Raw genomic sequence first — 13,854 nt, 5'->3', positions numbered from 1 at the left:
GTCTTACGCCTGGTTTAACTTTCCAAAATCTGTATTTTCTGAGGATACACAATTGGGGGAATATGTGACTTCAATCCAGGGTATTGCGGAGTGGATTGATCTCGTGAATGATGTCCTTTCCTATCATAAGGAGATGAGACTGGGAAATGAGTCCAATAATTTGCTCGCAAACCAGGCGAGAGCGCGCAAATCAACGCCGCTGACCCAGTTACGATTGAGCTGCAAACGGATTGAGGCTTTAAAACGAGAGACTGAGTGGGTTCTCCGGCCCTGCCCAGATGCTTTTCAAGCCTTTAAAAACTTTCGTGAGGGTTATATTATGTTTCACTGTGCCCAACCGAGGTATCATTTAGCCGGGCTCGGAATTGGAGTCCGGTGTAGGGAATAGAAGATTGTATCGGCTATCTATGGGCATGATTATGGGAAATCCATTTGCCTATAACTAACCCATATCAAACCCGATACTACTTGTTCAGGTCTGATGCTTGCAAACTTGTCTTTAGCTTAAATATTCTTGTTTTTCCTGAACGTATATACTTTCCTTGTGAATTCCAGAGCTTCTTTGCAAGATTCTCACCACTAATTGATACGTACACTGTTCTCATTTCCAAAAGGAAAAAGAAGAGAAAAACGGGTTATACCACCGTAGGTTGATGGTTTGGATATTATAAGCAATATGGTCTCAAGCTTATTGAAGCCACAAGTTACGCAAACAGATAATCAGTACTTTATGGGGAAGTTTTCGCTGTAGATCAGTAGCGGTGAACTATACGCACTATTCTTTGTGAATTTTCGACGTCGTGGAGTGTGCACTTTATGATCTTCAAATATTTAAATATGAGCAACAAGGCGAAGGTCGGGAGCCTCAGAATCATATTACTTATATTGTCAATCAAGTTGTCGGCACTGAAATGGTAAGCAATTACTGGTTGAACATGAAGGCATGGATGATATATCTACATATAGAGATATTTTTATCGAACCGTCTTCATAAACCCGCTTTACTTCCAAAGGTTCCTATATTCACTCTGCCCTTGACCCTACGGTATTTCAGTACAAATATAATTGATAACCTCGGATTAGTCTTCCTACTGGGGGCTGTAGATAGGTGGCACGTGAGTCGGATTAGCGTAGTACCGTTTATTGCAGGTTGTCGGTTGGTGGACTGCTCAATGCGACGCTCGCATTCAACTCGATGAGCAAGAAGTGGCGAGGTCTGAGTACGAATACAGAACCCTGCAAGGGAACACCAAGAGGTGGCAGAGAACATCCGATACGTAGGCTCACAAAGCCAGAAACTTAAGATGGGCTTAGCTTTGACCAGGAGGTATTGAATTTTATAAATGACAAGAATGACAATATATCACCGACAAGATCACGGTCACCAGCATGAACCCTTCGATATAGGCGGAAGAAAGCATGTACACGAATAAAGTTCCTGGTCACAGTCCAATAAGCCAGCAGGACAGTAAAACACACGGCATACCCAACGTAGACTCGATCTGCTAGTGTTCTAGACAGTTTCTAGTAACTGTCTCTCTTGTGCAAATGGCCATGGTGGTGAACATGTCTGCGCGCATGTCCCAAATTGTGTTCAATCGCTTCAGAGTCTTCCGGGATAGTGTCTCTTGCGACATATGAGACAACGGTAGAAGTCTCCGTAGCTGTGATTGTGCGCGTCGAAACGACATGCGCTGTGCCTGTGCTAGTGGAGTAGGGTTTCCCATGCTCATCAATCAGAACAACAACTTCCCGCTGCAGATAGATCACTTCCTCGGTAACAGGATCAATAACAATCGCAGTGGTGGGTGTCGGTGTTGGTGTCGAACTAGTTGTAGAACTAGTGAAAGAAGTGGTCGCAACACTCGCAGCAGTAACCACAGCCTCAACTTTAACATTGTCCCCAAATGCAAAACCAAGCGATAGGGACGGAATAGCCAAAGACGGGACAATGCCCGACAGCTCAGTTGCTTTAGTAGTCGTCGGGACTGACGCCCCTGTGGAAATTCCCACATGAGACGCTGCCGTAGAACTTGCCATTCCGGCCATAGGAGAAGCATATGCCGGTCCCCACGCAATAGGGACATTCCCAGGCAAGCCATTAGCATGCATATGGGTGTTCTCACCCTTAAGCGCAGCGGGTTCTTCAAAGAAACACTGGCGCTGATCATCCTCACTCTGCAAATCGAAGACTGCACAGTCATTGACAATACCTGTTGCACTCGTGCAAGTGTCAACAGCTTTTTGCAGGATCCCATCTTCCCACCCATACATGAAATCGCCATGATACCCGTATCCAGTAGGGTCTCCATTCGCCAATGCGAAATATCCGTCAACGTCCTTGAACGCGTATGTGTTCCAGATTGTCTCGTAGAATAGTGAGACTAGTTGCGTCTCGTAGCCCTTTGGGCATGTTCCCGTCATCACGAGATCGGGATACGCAACGTGGGATTTATGGTCTGGGGAGTCGATATCTTTGCCATTCCAGCATGAAGGGAACATGAGTTCCAGACGAAGGCCGTCAGTGCAGTGCGCGTCGAGGTAGGTTTTGTTCGGCATGAAATGGCGCGTAAGGGAGCCTTCAGCGGCGGTGTTGTAGTTTAGGCAGTTGAAGCCTAGGGCTTTTTGCCTAAGTGCTTTTTGAGATACTTGAGCACCCGACCATGATGACTTGGGTGGGTCAGGGACTGGCCAGGTAAAGTTTCGTTGGAAAGGGTCTCCTGCAAGCATGCGGAAACCATCTGGGAAGGCTGTGATGTTCTCTCCGTATAGGAGGTAGTAACTATAGAAGGTTAAGATACTGTTAAGCAGACGCGGCTAGATTCAAACTTACCTCAGCATGCCTCCAACCTCTGGGACAACTTGTGCACTGCCATTTGTGTGCATAAAGTATAGTGCTGGAGTCCAGTAGGCTGACATATCCTGCATAATGGCACAAGATGTACAATTTGACTCGCGCAGAGTCTCCGAATCTGAGCTCATGCCGAAGTCTGTCATACTTAATCAGCAAATGTATATAATGACTGGCAATCATTCTAGGGTCAACTCACTTCCTGCACCATGAACAGAGTGCACATGCGACGAGATCTTTCCCGGGTCCACAATCGGATCCAGCCGAGCAAGGCCAGTTCGACCACGGCAGGGCAGACGCCAGAACGCATCAGCAACGCCTGAGAAGATAGCAAGACCGGCCACGAGGGCAGTCTTAAACTGAATGTCCTGCATCGCAAAAGGATGTCGAGCCACGTCAACGCGCTCGGTAATTCAAAGGAGTGACTTCAAGAGAATGTGAGGCCAACGACTCGCCAGGAGTACCGAATCGACCGGTATGGCGTCGTGGAATATCGAAAGGTATTAGATGTTGTGAAGTTGTCGGGAGTGTCGCTGTCATTGCATATGAGTTAGTATGAGAGGAACATAATACCAGGGCCCCACGCGCAGTTAAGAAGACGCGACATAGGCGAGGGGCACATTTTAGAATGTGATTGCAGATGTCCAATCAAGCGCCATCGAATGTTCCTTATTCGAGTGCTTGGGATATCAGAGTGGAGGCTCCCTTTGCCGAGTGACCCCTTGCTTCCGGGCGCCCTTGTTAAGGGCCGGCACCAGGCATATAGGGATATATTTGGCATAGCGCCTGAGGTATGTAGCTTACCGTTTACTGTATGTAGCATTCAGAGCGTTCTCAGTGACGTCAACAAATAACACGGTCTCGATGATACTTGGTCGGAACCTTCATCCGTGTATTAGTTATAGAAGATCAGACTAGGACATTGACAATCTTAGTATAACTAACCTGAGTGAGGATATCACTGAAGCCTGCAGCAACTCCTTCCAGAGGAGAAGGTGAATAATAAAACGAAGGACAAAGGCCACAAGGGCAAGGAGCGAAAAGAATATCCGGGGATATCAAGGGAAACCACCAAACGAAGGACGAAGGACGAAGGACGAAGACAGGACAAGATCTAAGAAAGGGCCAAGCCACAAGATAAAGAAATCAATTTAGGGCCCAAACGACCACTAGTCAACAAAGTAAAAGCAGCCTTAAGCATAGTCCTTCAATGATAAAAGTCCTGACCAATCCCTTGACAACGGGATATTAACTGCCCCCTCAAACCCCTCCACAAGGCCCAAGCAAGTGGATTCCAAACGCGACCATTGGGATCGGGAGAAGAATATTGTTCAATGGAAATGAGCAGTGTATCTGGTTTGAATTGGTGCACCGCATGTTCCTGATCTAAGTTAGTCCGTCTCGGGTGCCCCCACGCTGCGGACTCGGATTGGACACTCGGGCGCATGCTGAAACGGTGCCTAGATTAAGGAACGTGTTTCTCGATGTACGCGAATTTGGATACGATAATGAATGAAAATCTAATCTTAAAGTCATTTTAAAAATTGATACGATACATTTTCAAGGCTTGGAACATCTCGCTTAAAAGTCCCGGAGATTGTTAATATATATTCAGAAATGGTGACACGGAATGTTCCATAACAAACAACGGAAGACGTCTATGGATAAGTGCATGTGCATAGATAGTCAGTGAGGAGTAAAATCTCCGACTTGACACTGACAGCCCAGAAACAAAAATAGCTGAAAGATCACACAGCCATTGTTTGATGTTCCCTGGTTATCGAGCTCAAAGCTGGGTTTCACTGCGGCGATCTTACGAAGCTCAGATCTACTCTATTACAGATTAGGACTTCTCCGAACATGACTGAGACTGAAACATAGAGAGTGGAGCTGTAAAGCTTGTTCCCCATTATTGCGCCCGTTGAGAAGCGAGCTATCTAGAAATCTACCTGGGATCTGGGCATGCATTCGTCGTCTACCAATGCAGCCCTTGTCTGTATATTTTCTCGAGGTCAATATCCAAGTGGTACATAGCAGAGTAGATTGTACATCTAGAGAGGTCTATTCAATATCATACATATACAGGATATCAAAGATCAAGCCTTAATCTCAGCCAAAGCCTTCTTAGCCCGATCAACCGCCTCCCGTGCACGGTGATCTGTCAAAACCTCAACTTCCTTTCCGCCTTCGCGAACGGTCTTTCGCATGAGATCTTCAGTCTCACGTAGAGATGCCCGACCCTCTTCCCGGACCTCATCTTCCCAGAAGCCACGGGCAGCAACCCATTTCTTCTGCTGCCGACGCAGAGAATAGATAAGACCGACTGCGGCAAGGGTACATGATTCGTACACAGAGGCAGAGGGGATAGACAGGTAAGTGAGAGCAGAGAGGGCGGAGGTGAGGGTCGTAGTGGAGACGCTAAAGAGCACCAGGCTCTGAGCAAGGGCTTGAAGGGAGGGGACGGTGGTTGTGAGAAGCTTGTTGCGCATATCGGGGATCTGAGTTGGCCATGGAGGCGGAGTAGATTGCTCAGGGGTGGACTCTGAAGCCGAGTCTGGAGGTGGAGCGGGTTTCGGGTCGTTTAGCAGGCCAGCCTGCTCGTATTGGCCCGAGGACCAAATTGCCTCCTGCTCTGCGCGGCGCAGGAAACGCTTCTCTAAGATCTCGGACGTGATCATGCCTACGTCGTCGACGCGCCAGAATAGCTTCCACCATGCCAGACCCCGCCACCGTGGACTAGCGAAGCCTGCCTCGAGGGAGCTACGTAGCTCTGAGTGTGCACGCTCCGCCCAATTAACGACCCCGCGTTCAAGCTCGAATCGGACGTTCTCTGAGGGAACCCCAATGGCCTGACCTTCAAGAGCCTTGGCATCTCGGGCAAGAACGCCCTCGTCCGCAGCATCAAGCAGAGACTCGATTAATGGGACTAAGGCAGGATTCAATGCGCCCTCCTTGGTCACCTGGGAGGTAGAAGCAAGCCAATCAATCGTAGGCTGTACACCACTTCCAGACCAGCCACGCTCATACTCGATGGCATTTTGCACCGACTCCCGAATGCGATCGAGAGCCTTTGTCGCACGCTCAATGTCCACAAAGGAGAGCCGGCCGTCACCAGCGTTCTTGTTCTCCACGGAAAGCTCGATAGCACCACGGACAGATTCCACCTCATTCTTTAGGTCTGACTGGCCCATGAGAGAGCTGAATGCTAGCAATCCATCCACGCCACTTCCGCATACAATACTCCGGTGTACGGGATACCGCACAATGTTATTCCGGCCCGGGTGTGGTGTTTCGATAGTGACAGTAGGTACGAGGAAAGTGTCGGCATCTAGTGTCGTCCGAGTAGAGTTCGACTCCGAGCCGATGGAACTGACAAGAACCTCCAGGTTGCCCTTCTTCAAAAGTGATGATTGGACCGCGATTGTAGGAAGCAAGTCATTAGGAATAGACTCCGAAATCTCGCCATATCTGTAGTTTCCAAGAGTCAGTAGCTACACTCCTAGATCCGTAAATGGGATATGGGATGATTCCTTACCGAATCAGCAATCCTTGAGAAGGATCAGACTCATAGGCCTCCAGAGTATCCTCCCAGTCCTCGCGCGGACCCAAAGGATCAGCAAGAAGTAATCGAACAAGTTTCCGAGCAGAACCAGCGTTGTCAAGACCAAGGACTAAAATAAGGAAGGGATCAGCCATGTCACCCAAAAAGCCATCACAATGGGCAAACAGCAGTTCAATAAAGGACACTCACCCGCAATACGAATCAAAGGTGTTTCTGATTCCAATCCCCGCAGAGCGAGCTGCAACCGACTCACGCTAACCTGCTCAATGGTCGCATCCTTTATTCCGCTCAAAGCATCATGCAGCTCCTTGAACCGCGGCGGAACCGTAGATACGGCTGTGGAAGTTGTGATGGGTCGAGAGGAGGTGATCGAGGATATAAGGCGATCGCTTCGGCGCGCGGGCGCAATCTTGTTAATGCTGGCACGCGTTGAGAGTGCTCGCCGCCATGTTGTGCAAGATTGGCAGTAGAATATACCGGCGCTGTCCAGGGGGCGCGCAATGCTCCTTTGAAGCGTGCCGCGCAGTCTGGCAGGCATTTCGAGTGCTGTGGCAAGGACTTGGGGCGCGTGTCCTCGGCGTAACCGGGTGGTGGACGAAGGACTTGGTTTGGAAGTGAGGGCGGGCAATCGGGCTTGGCATGGGTCCACAGGCATTCCGCGGATCAAGGCCTACAGCTCTACAGTCTATACTCTAAAATTTACTGTTCTTTGCTTAAGACGAAAATGAAATGTGATAGAATTAAGCCATCATTACATGATATTCTTTTTCTCGCCTTGAAACCCCCTATGCCGGCATCCAGTCCGGCTATAGCAAGCCCTTTGAGGAGCGACGCACAGTGAACTGGAGCCATCCTGCAGACTTTCATCGTGTTTAATGCACAGGTTAAGAGTCGGGCAATAGGTAGGATCAAGCAGATCGGTAGGGTATCGTGTCGATCATGTCGTGGCAGAAGGGCGTGTGCGCTGGAGGGCAGGAAGAGGAAATGCATAGATCGTTTCATAATATCAATTCGGCCAAATCCACGGCCATCTTAGGCCTCCCGAGACTGCGTTTCGCGCTGACGTTGACGGTTGCGGCCAGACCCAGCAGACCTGGGAAAACAAGTTAGAACTATCATTAATGCTATTACCGATCGAAAAACTTACATGCTAATTCGTCGGGCGACAGTCGCCAGCCCAGTGTCGTTGGCAGCTTCCTTCTCCGCACGCTCCATAGCTGCACGGTGGTTTTCCTCATTGGTCTTGATGACCTCCTCCTGGCTAGGAGGTAGACGCTCGTTCTGCAGATCGACTTTCCGGGCATCCTCGAAATTGTGGATGGCCTGCTTGATACCCTCCGCACCCAGCATGAGAGTACCGGCCGGAAGACGGCCGCCAGCCGCTGTCTTCAATTCGCTGACACTCTCAGACTGCTCTCGGAGCACCTGGAAGACACGAGAGAGACGACCAATAGCAAGAATCTTGTTCTTGATGGCTCGTCGCTTGAACTCGCTGGACTCGGTATCGATGGGCATAGGAGGCGAGACGGGGCCGTCGGGCACCGCTCCTTCGGGAATCGTCTCGGAGACAGGAGTCTCCTCCTCTTCCTCCTCCAGTTCCTCCTTGGAGCAGGTGTTGAGGATGGCGATCAACATATCGGTAATCTTCTCACCAACGAACGGCAGAGACCAGGTGAAAACATCCATAAAGTTGGGCAACCAGTAAGGGTGCGGCGTGCAGTTAAATTGGCGGATGTTCATAACGTTGTTCTCGTACTTAAGCACAGCGGCCTTGTTGTTGTAAACATCGAGGTAGTTAGGAGCGCTGAAAATGGTCATCACACTAGGGAACCCGGTTGTCCGCGTCTTTCTGTACATGCGGTATCCGGCATCCTGAGCCTCGTGTGCTCGAATAATGGAAAGCAAGTTGTTCTTCTCCAAGAATGCGCAGGCAGCCGGATAGGAGAAGAAATAGGAGCAACCGCGAACGCTGTTATGAATGAAGAAATCGCCGGTCTTTTCTTGACCAAATTCCTCCAAAGGATCGGCCCACAGGATGTCGCACATCAGACCGTGAGTAGGGGGGCTCCCGGAAACGATCGATCTGCGGTAAAATTAGTGACCGCGACTTTAAATGAAATGAAGCAAAATGACTTACAGCCTTGATATCTTCGAGGGTGTGCAGCTCCGGGCTGAGACCACCGTGAATACAGAGGAACTGCTTGTTCATAACCGCCGCCAGCGGCAGAGAACAGAACGACTCGATACAGGCCTCGTAGATCCGTTCGCTATATTTGTGTTTACACTCCAGCTTGAAGGTAAAGTAATCGGTCAAGTGGCGACATTCGTGGTTTCCGCGCAACAGCCAGAGCGAATCTGGATACCAGATCTTCAACGCCCATAGATACAGAACACACTATCCAACCAGTTAGCATCGCGCAGCCAAAACCCCTGCAAAGGCAAAATTGCGAAAAACTCACTTCAATGCTGAAATAACCACGGTCGACATAATCACCCAAGAACAAGTATCTCGTCTCCGAAGGGTCACCGCCAACCTCAAACAGCTTCATCAAATCGTAGTATTGTCCGTGGACGTCACCGCAGACCGTAATAGGAGCATCCATTTCCAACAAGTTGGGCTCCTGGCGCAAGACCTCTGTACCGGCGTGGATAATCCATAGCGCTTGTTCCTCCGTCAAACGACCTTCGCGGTACAGGTGCTGCTTCAGGTAGGCAAGGTTGGGCTTGGATGGATCATCGGGAGACCAAAACATGTCATCGGGAGGGGTGCTCAGGGCCGGCGCTTGGACCTCTGTTTCCTCATACCAAAGGTCAGTTATCAGATTGTAGGTAAAAGCGACCGCAGTGAGGGTTGTTTGTCAACATACCCTTGACCACCCGTTCCAATGTGGAGACCTGGGAGCCATCTTCCATCTGGTGCAGGGAGAAGTCGATTTCGGGGACCGGCTGCTTCTCCCTCACGGCACGCGCGATATTTCGATCCATTTTGACTCTGATTGGGGGCTTTGTGGGAAATCAAAAGATCAGAGTAAGGGGCGGGAGAGGGGGAGGGGATATGACCGCGCGGAGATGGTGGCGGGGTGTGGGATTTCAGGCGGACGTCGGGATGGAAGTCCCACAGGGGGCGAAAGAGATCGGATAGGAAGATTCTCCCGTATATGACCCAGATCAGGAATATTTGTTCAAAAGAATCCAACCGTGGGGGAGAGGAAAGGGTCGCGTGTGGAAGGAAGTTGCAGGGAAAAAGAGAAACAAATTGAATAAGCGGGCTGGGCCTCCTAGCTCTGTCTCTCTCTCTCTCTTCTACTTCAACCCGCCCATGTGTGGAATGTCACATATAAAAAACGACTCTATATTACTGAGGTCCAGTGACCAACTTCTCCGCACTGTGACACATTCACAAGATTACATATAAGATAAAAAACCAGGCATGAGCCTCATAAGGTGAGTTGCATTGACACCTCAGGCGGCGAACGTACCCTGAAACCCCCCGGCCACTTGACCTCCACCGATTTCTAACCCTGGAACCGGATTTTGCCCCGGATTCTTGTTTCAAGGACAACAATATGACTGAAAAAGATGTGATTTGATAATATTCCGAACCATTTTCTGACGGCAACCATAATCATTCCTGCCCAGTGTGCGTGCAATTATGCAATCATGCAGCTCGCATGGCGTGTGTCTGAATCTAACCCGATTAGACCTAGGGGCAGATTCCACGATCTGCCAGCAATCTAGGCATTCGGTCTTCAGAACATAGGGGCAATGTCATTGTGGGCCAGGCCATGCCTGTATATTCTGTCAAGTGTTGGACGTCACACCTTTTCGAGAGATCGGGGAGAGATGAGCGGTGAATTGCCCTTTGAAGCCCCCGACTTCAGATTCCATTCAAAATATGAGTGCTCGGCAAAGATGGCAACCTGTTCGTGTTCTGACCAGTTGGACGGTGGAGCGTTGCCACTGTCTAAACATACCCAAGCCCCCAACACTCTGAGTAGCCAAGAATTGACCCGAGGGCCTTGCCGGTATATATGGTCGATGGGTGGGACAAGCTTTAAACCTTGGAAACCCCTGCTTATCCGAGGTGGCAAAGTGGCATGGCACCTTCAAATACCAAAGTCGTTGCTCTTAGGTCTGTCTACCTGCATACGCGAATATGCAGGTACGGGCGAATATCTAACGGGCGTAACCAACCCCGGAGTGTAGTCCAACGTCCGGGGTTGCAATGATAACATTATAGTCGAATCAAATCTCGAGGGTTGCATCTCACGAGTGAGACACATAAACCTAGATTGCACCTTCCATAGCATAGAAGGTTGGCCAGGGAACTATATTCCTAGATGCCAAAATGACATCGTCAGGAGCTTCAGAGCGATACTACATACTGGCTTCATTAGGTCTGTGGCATACCTACAAAATACAAGTGAAGGGGTTCCTTCCAAGATTCAGATCAACGGGAAAAATGATACCCTCACAACTTTATGCAATTTTCTTGTGGTCCACGTTGTTCATGGGAGCCCATGCATTCGTCAAACCATGCATTTATCAGGCCGATAAATGTGGCTTTACATTGATTTCAACCTATGGTAAGAACACCAGTTGGATTTTATGGGGCCAAAAATTCAATTCGCTGCATTCTAGGCTATACTTTGACTGAACTTGCTCATGCGGTCAACCAAACGCCTTCGATCCCACCACTCACCGCAGGACAGCTTCCCCAAGTCATATACCATTGCGAAGATATCCTCGGGAATATCACCGGAAACTCGTTTTGCGTAAACAACTGCCTACCCTCTCTCAGCCTGACCCAGGACGATGAGTGCCAATTGGCACCGGGAGGAACTTGTCCCCCGGTAACAAGTACGGTGACAGTCACCGTTCCTCCATCTACTCCTACTCCTACGTGCTTTAAGCAGTGCCAGACCTGGTGTTTTGGGGCGACATTTGCGGATATGAACACATTTCTACATCCTGTTCCTACGCCAAAGTGGATTTGAAAATAGGGAGTGTCGGAGCTTATGATTGATTGGATAAGACCGTGTGCCGGAAGAGTCGTGGCTTATTCTCAGGACAATCCTTATATTGCTATAAGTTCTTTCAGTGTTTGGGCAGAATATTCTTGTCAATCAGCATGTTCACGTATAATTTAGCTAGCAATTGTAAACGATTGACTACTTGGGAATGATTGAATAAGCCAGAAAGATCAAAAAGAATTATTCTATTGATGGGTTTGAGAGATGAGAGTCGTGGCAACTAAGTGGTCGTTCATTGGATGAAAGTGCCCCCTACGATTAATCAATAGATGAGAATCTAACTGACAATGAACGGATTGCCAAATCTCTTGTGTACTCCGCATTGAATCTAGGAAGATGATTTGAATGATGCTAGCAATGAATGAATTCCCCTTTCCGCTTGGCCGAAATAAAAATATACGGCTAATATCTGCTAGGGCGCTAAGAGGGGGTGCGTGCTTGATCGAATGAATGGCAGAAGTCCCAAAAAATCCAGCTTTGCCTGGCAGGCAATTATCCAATCAGTCTTATTGATAGAGCCACGAATGGCCCATCTTAAAGGTGCCAAAGCGGAGACTTGTGTAGTAGCGTACCCTACACAATACATTGATCGTTGCGAACACCGGCCTTGGTATCACAACCAGCGAAGCAGTAGGCGTTTCCGGTGATTGCGCCGAGGATGTCTGTACAGTGGAACAGGGTCTCGGAGAGCTGAGCAACCGTAATAATGGGGATGGAAGCGGTGTCATTGACAGCAGCGACGAGCTGAGCCGTGGTGTAATCTAAATGGGTTAAGGTCAGGACCTGTGTATAGTGCAAACTTGATTCTGTTTCAACATCTAGGAAAGTCTTTTCTTACTGTATGGAGCACCGAGCAGTGCGGAACCGCACTTCAATGACAGGTAGTCGCAGTTGGCAGCTTGCTGAGCCTGGACTCCAGCAAGGAATAGGCCGACGGAGAGGATGGGTTTACCGAGCATTCTGATGGAGTCGATGTCACGAAAGTGATGTTATCTTGTCTTTTTTGAAGGTGAGCTTGATTTGAGGGCTTACAGGAAGGCTAGACACATATTTATATTATCTATACAGTCTACAGAGTTTTCCACTCCATGGAAGTCTCCTGAATTGTAGGTGTATGGTTCATGAACATACCACCCGTGCCCCATGGGGATCTTGGGGTTGGATAATTTTGCCGGCGTTCAGTATAAGGTGTGAGACAACTTTGAGAGCTACCATGGTAAGGGCATGCGAAGGTTAGTGGCGGTGGTCAGGCTCAGGACTCAATGCTACCATTGACACTTACCAATGAACATGTATCAGTACTATAGGGACAAGCGTAACCCTCCTCTTGACTCAAGCACTGCGGATTGTCAATTCCCATAGTGCGGGGGAACTAACTGGGGAAGCTTTTTGATGCCTATCGGATGTTTACGATCCAGGCTTAAGTCCCTGCAGACTCTGGTACATGGACCAATCAAAAGGACTTCGGGGTTCCACAAAACTCAAAGAGAACGTTGTTGAAGAAAGGAACGGCTGATTGTGCAACGTTAAGGTCCTATCTTTAAAAGGGGCTTTATCACCCGATGGATCGTAGGTTTTCAAAGTAGTATTGTTACCTACTTGTAACCCGACTCCACGTTTCAATATGGATTTCTGTCTTAGTCTCATCCATAGCGGGCCGGCAGTTACTGATCTAAAATAAGTAGGAAGTTCAAAGTTATACCTACTAGCGGCTACCATAGTCCCACTTTTGAGCGACTGAGCTAGTAAGTGGGCGAGTGTCTTTGGCCAATTAATTCCAATTGAATCCAATACCGCTGTCGAAGTGCCGTGTAATAGCGAAACAGTGTTAATGATTATCGGCCAGGTAAAAATAGTATTGTGTATAGCACACAAGTCATGTGAGATCATAGTAGAATACCGAGTTCCTGATGTCTCACTGGGTAGAGGTTGCCGAAAACGCCAATCGCATATAATTCCATTTATTCACCTAGTGTCTGCAATTCGCAGCGCGATTTTGAGTAAGCATAACGTATGGCAGCGCCTAGCGACAACTGGTATGAAGCCAGAGAAAAGAAAGTGCCGACTTCACTATGCATTCGGAATGAACAAAAGCTCCCGGGAGGATACTGATCCCCAGTACTGATCCCCAGTGGCGGTCAGTGGCTGGGCAGTGGAACGGAAGGAGACTATGCTCTGACCGAATGGTCTGGCTTTTCGCAAAGTTCATCATGTTCTTTATATCTGAGCATACCGCCAAGCTAATTAGATAAACAGGGAAATGCTATTAGCAGAATACAGTATCCCGTTTCGCGTCCATTACTTCGGTGATTCCCTCAACTTTGTCATCGACCTGTACACATTCGACGTAGATACAGCGCCTAAATGGTTCTATGAGGTGTGTCAGTGTCTTCTCGTTTCAATAATTG

General features: G+C 48.8%; 4 protein-coding genes across 4 annotated transcripts; all 4 read right to left on the bottom strand.

The window, feature by feature from the left end:
- Positions 1-1,524: 1,524 nt before the first annotated feature.
- Positions 1,525-3,225, bottom strand: N7503_011631 (DUF1996 domain-containing protein; the record flags this gene model as incomplete). The annotated part of the gene is made up of 3 exons (XM_057071177.1): positions 1,525-2,782; positions 2,834-2,990; positions 3,051-3,225. 3 exons carry the CDS (start codon positions 3,223-3,225, stop codon positions 1,525-1,527), a joined length of 1,590 nt encoding a protein of 529 aa, XP_056917788.1.
- Positions 3,226-4,947: 1,722 nt separating this feature from the next.
- On the bottom strand, positions 4,948-7,068 carry N7503_011630 (uncharacterized protein; the record flags this gene model as incomplete). The annotated part of the gene is made up of 3 exons (XM_057071176.1): positions 4,948-6,319; positions 6,387-6,522; positions 6,603-7,068. 3 exons carry the CDS (start codon positions 7,066-7,068, stop codon positions 4,948-4,950), a joined length of 1,974 nt encoding a protein of 657 aa, XP_056917787.1.
- A 64-nt stretch (positions 7,069-7,132) lies between these two features.
- N7503_011629 (serine/threonine-protein phosphatase 2B catalytic subunit) lies at positions 7,133-9,642 on the bottom strand. The gene is given in 6 exon segments (XM_057071175.1): positions 7,133-7,506; positions 7,561-8,426; positions 8,446-8,496; positions 8,551-8,808; positions 8,873-9,204; positions 9,281-9,642. The coding sequence occupies 6 exon segments, from the start codon at positions 9,396-9,398 to the stop codon at positions 7,446-7,448; spliced, it is 1,686 nt and encodes a 561-aa protein (XP_056917786.1). The 5' UTR covers positions 9,399-9,642; the 3' UTR covers positions 7,133-7,445.
- A 2,377-nt stretch (positions 9,643-12,019) lies between these two features.
- N7503_011628 (uncharacterized protein) lies at positions 12,020-12,405 on the bottom strand (the record flags this gene model as incomplete). The annotated part of the gene is made up of 2 exons (XM_057071174.1): positions 12,020-12,207; positions 12,285-12,405. 2 exons carry the CDS (start codon positions 12,403-12,405, stop codon positions 12,020-12,022), a joined length of 309 nt encoding a protein of 102 aa, XP_056917785.1.
- Positions 12,406-13,854: the final 1,449 nt, after the last annotated feature.

Source organism: Penicillium pulvis (genome assembly GCF_028828015.1).
Source record: "Penicillium pulvis strain IBT 33274 chromosome Unknown scaffold_8_segment0_segment0, whole genome shotgun sequence".
In the NCBI taxonomy this organism is placed as follows: domain Eukaryota; kingdom Fungi; phylum Ascomycota; class Eurotiomycetes; order Eurotiales; family Aspergillaceae; genus Penicillium; species Penicillium pulvis.
This window is presented reverse-complemented; position numbering and strand designations above follow the sequence as displayed.

Bases quoted from the DNA above. Each gene is read 5' to 3' on its own strand.
- N7503_011629 (XM_057071175.1), bottom strand. From the start codon at position 9,398: ATGGATCGAAATATCGCGCGTGCCGTGAGGGAGAAGCAGCCGGTCCCC. The intron at 9,205-9,280 runs GTATGTTGACAA...ATGAGGAAACAG, and splicing joins ATTGGAACGGGTGGTCAAGG to AGGTCCAAGCGCCGGCCCTG. The intron at 8,809-8,872 runs GTGAGTTTTTCG...CTGGTTGGATAG, and splicing joins GTGGTTATTTCAGCATTGAA to TGTGTTCTGTATCTATGGGC.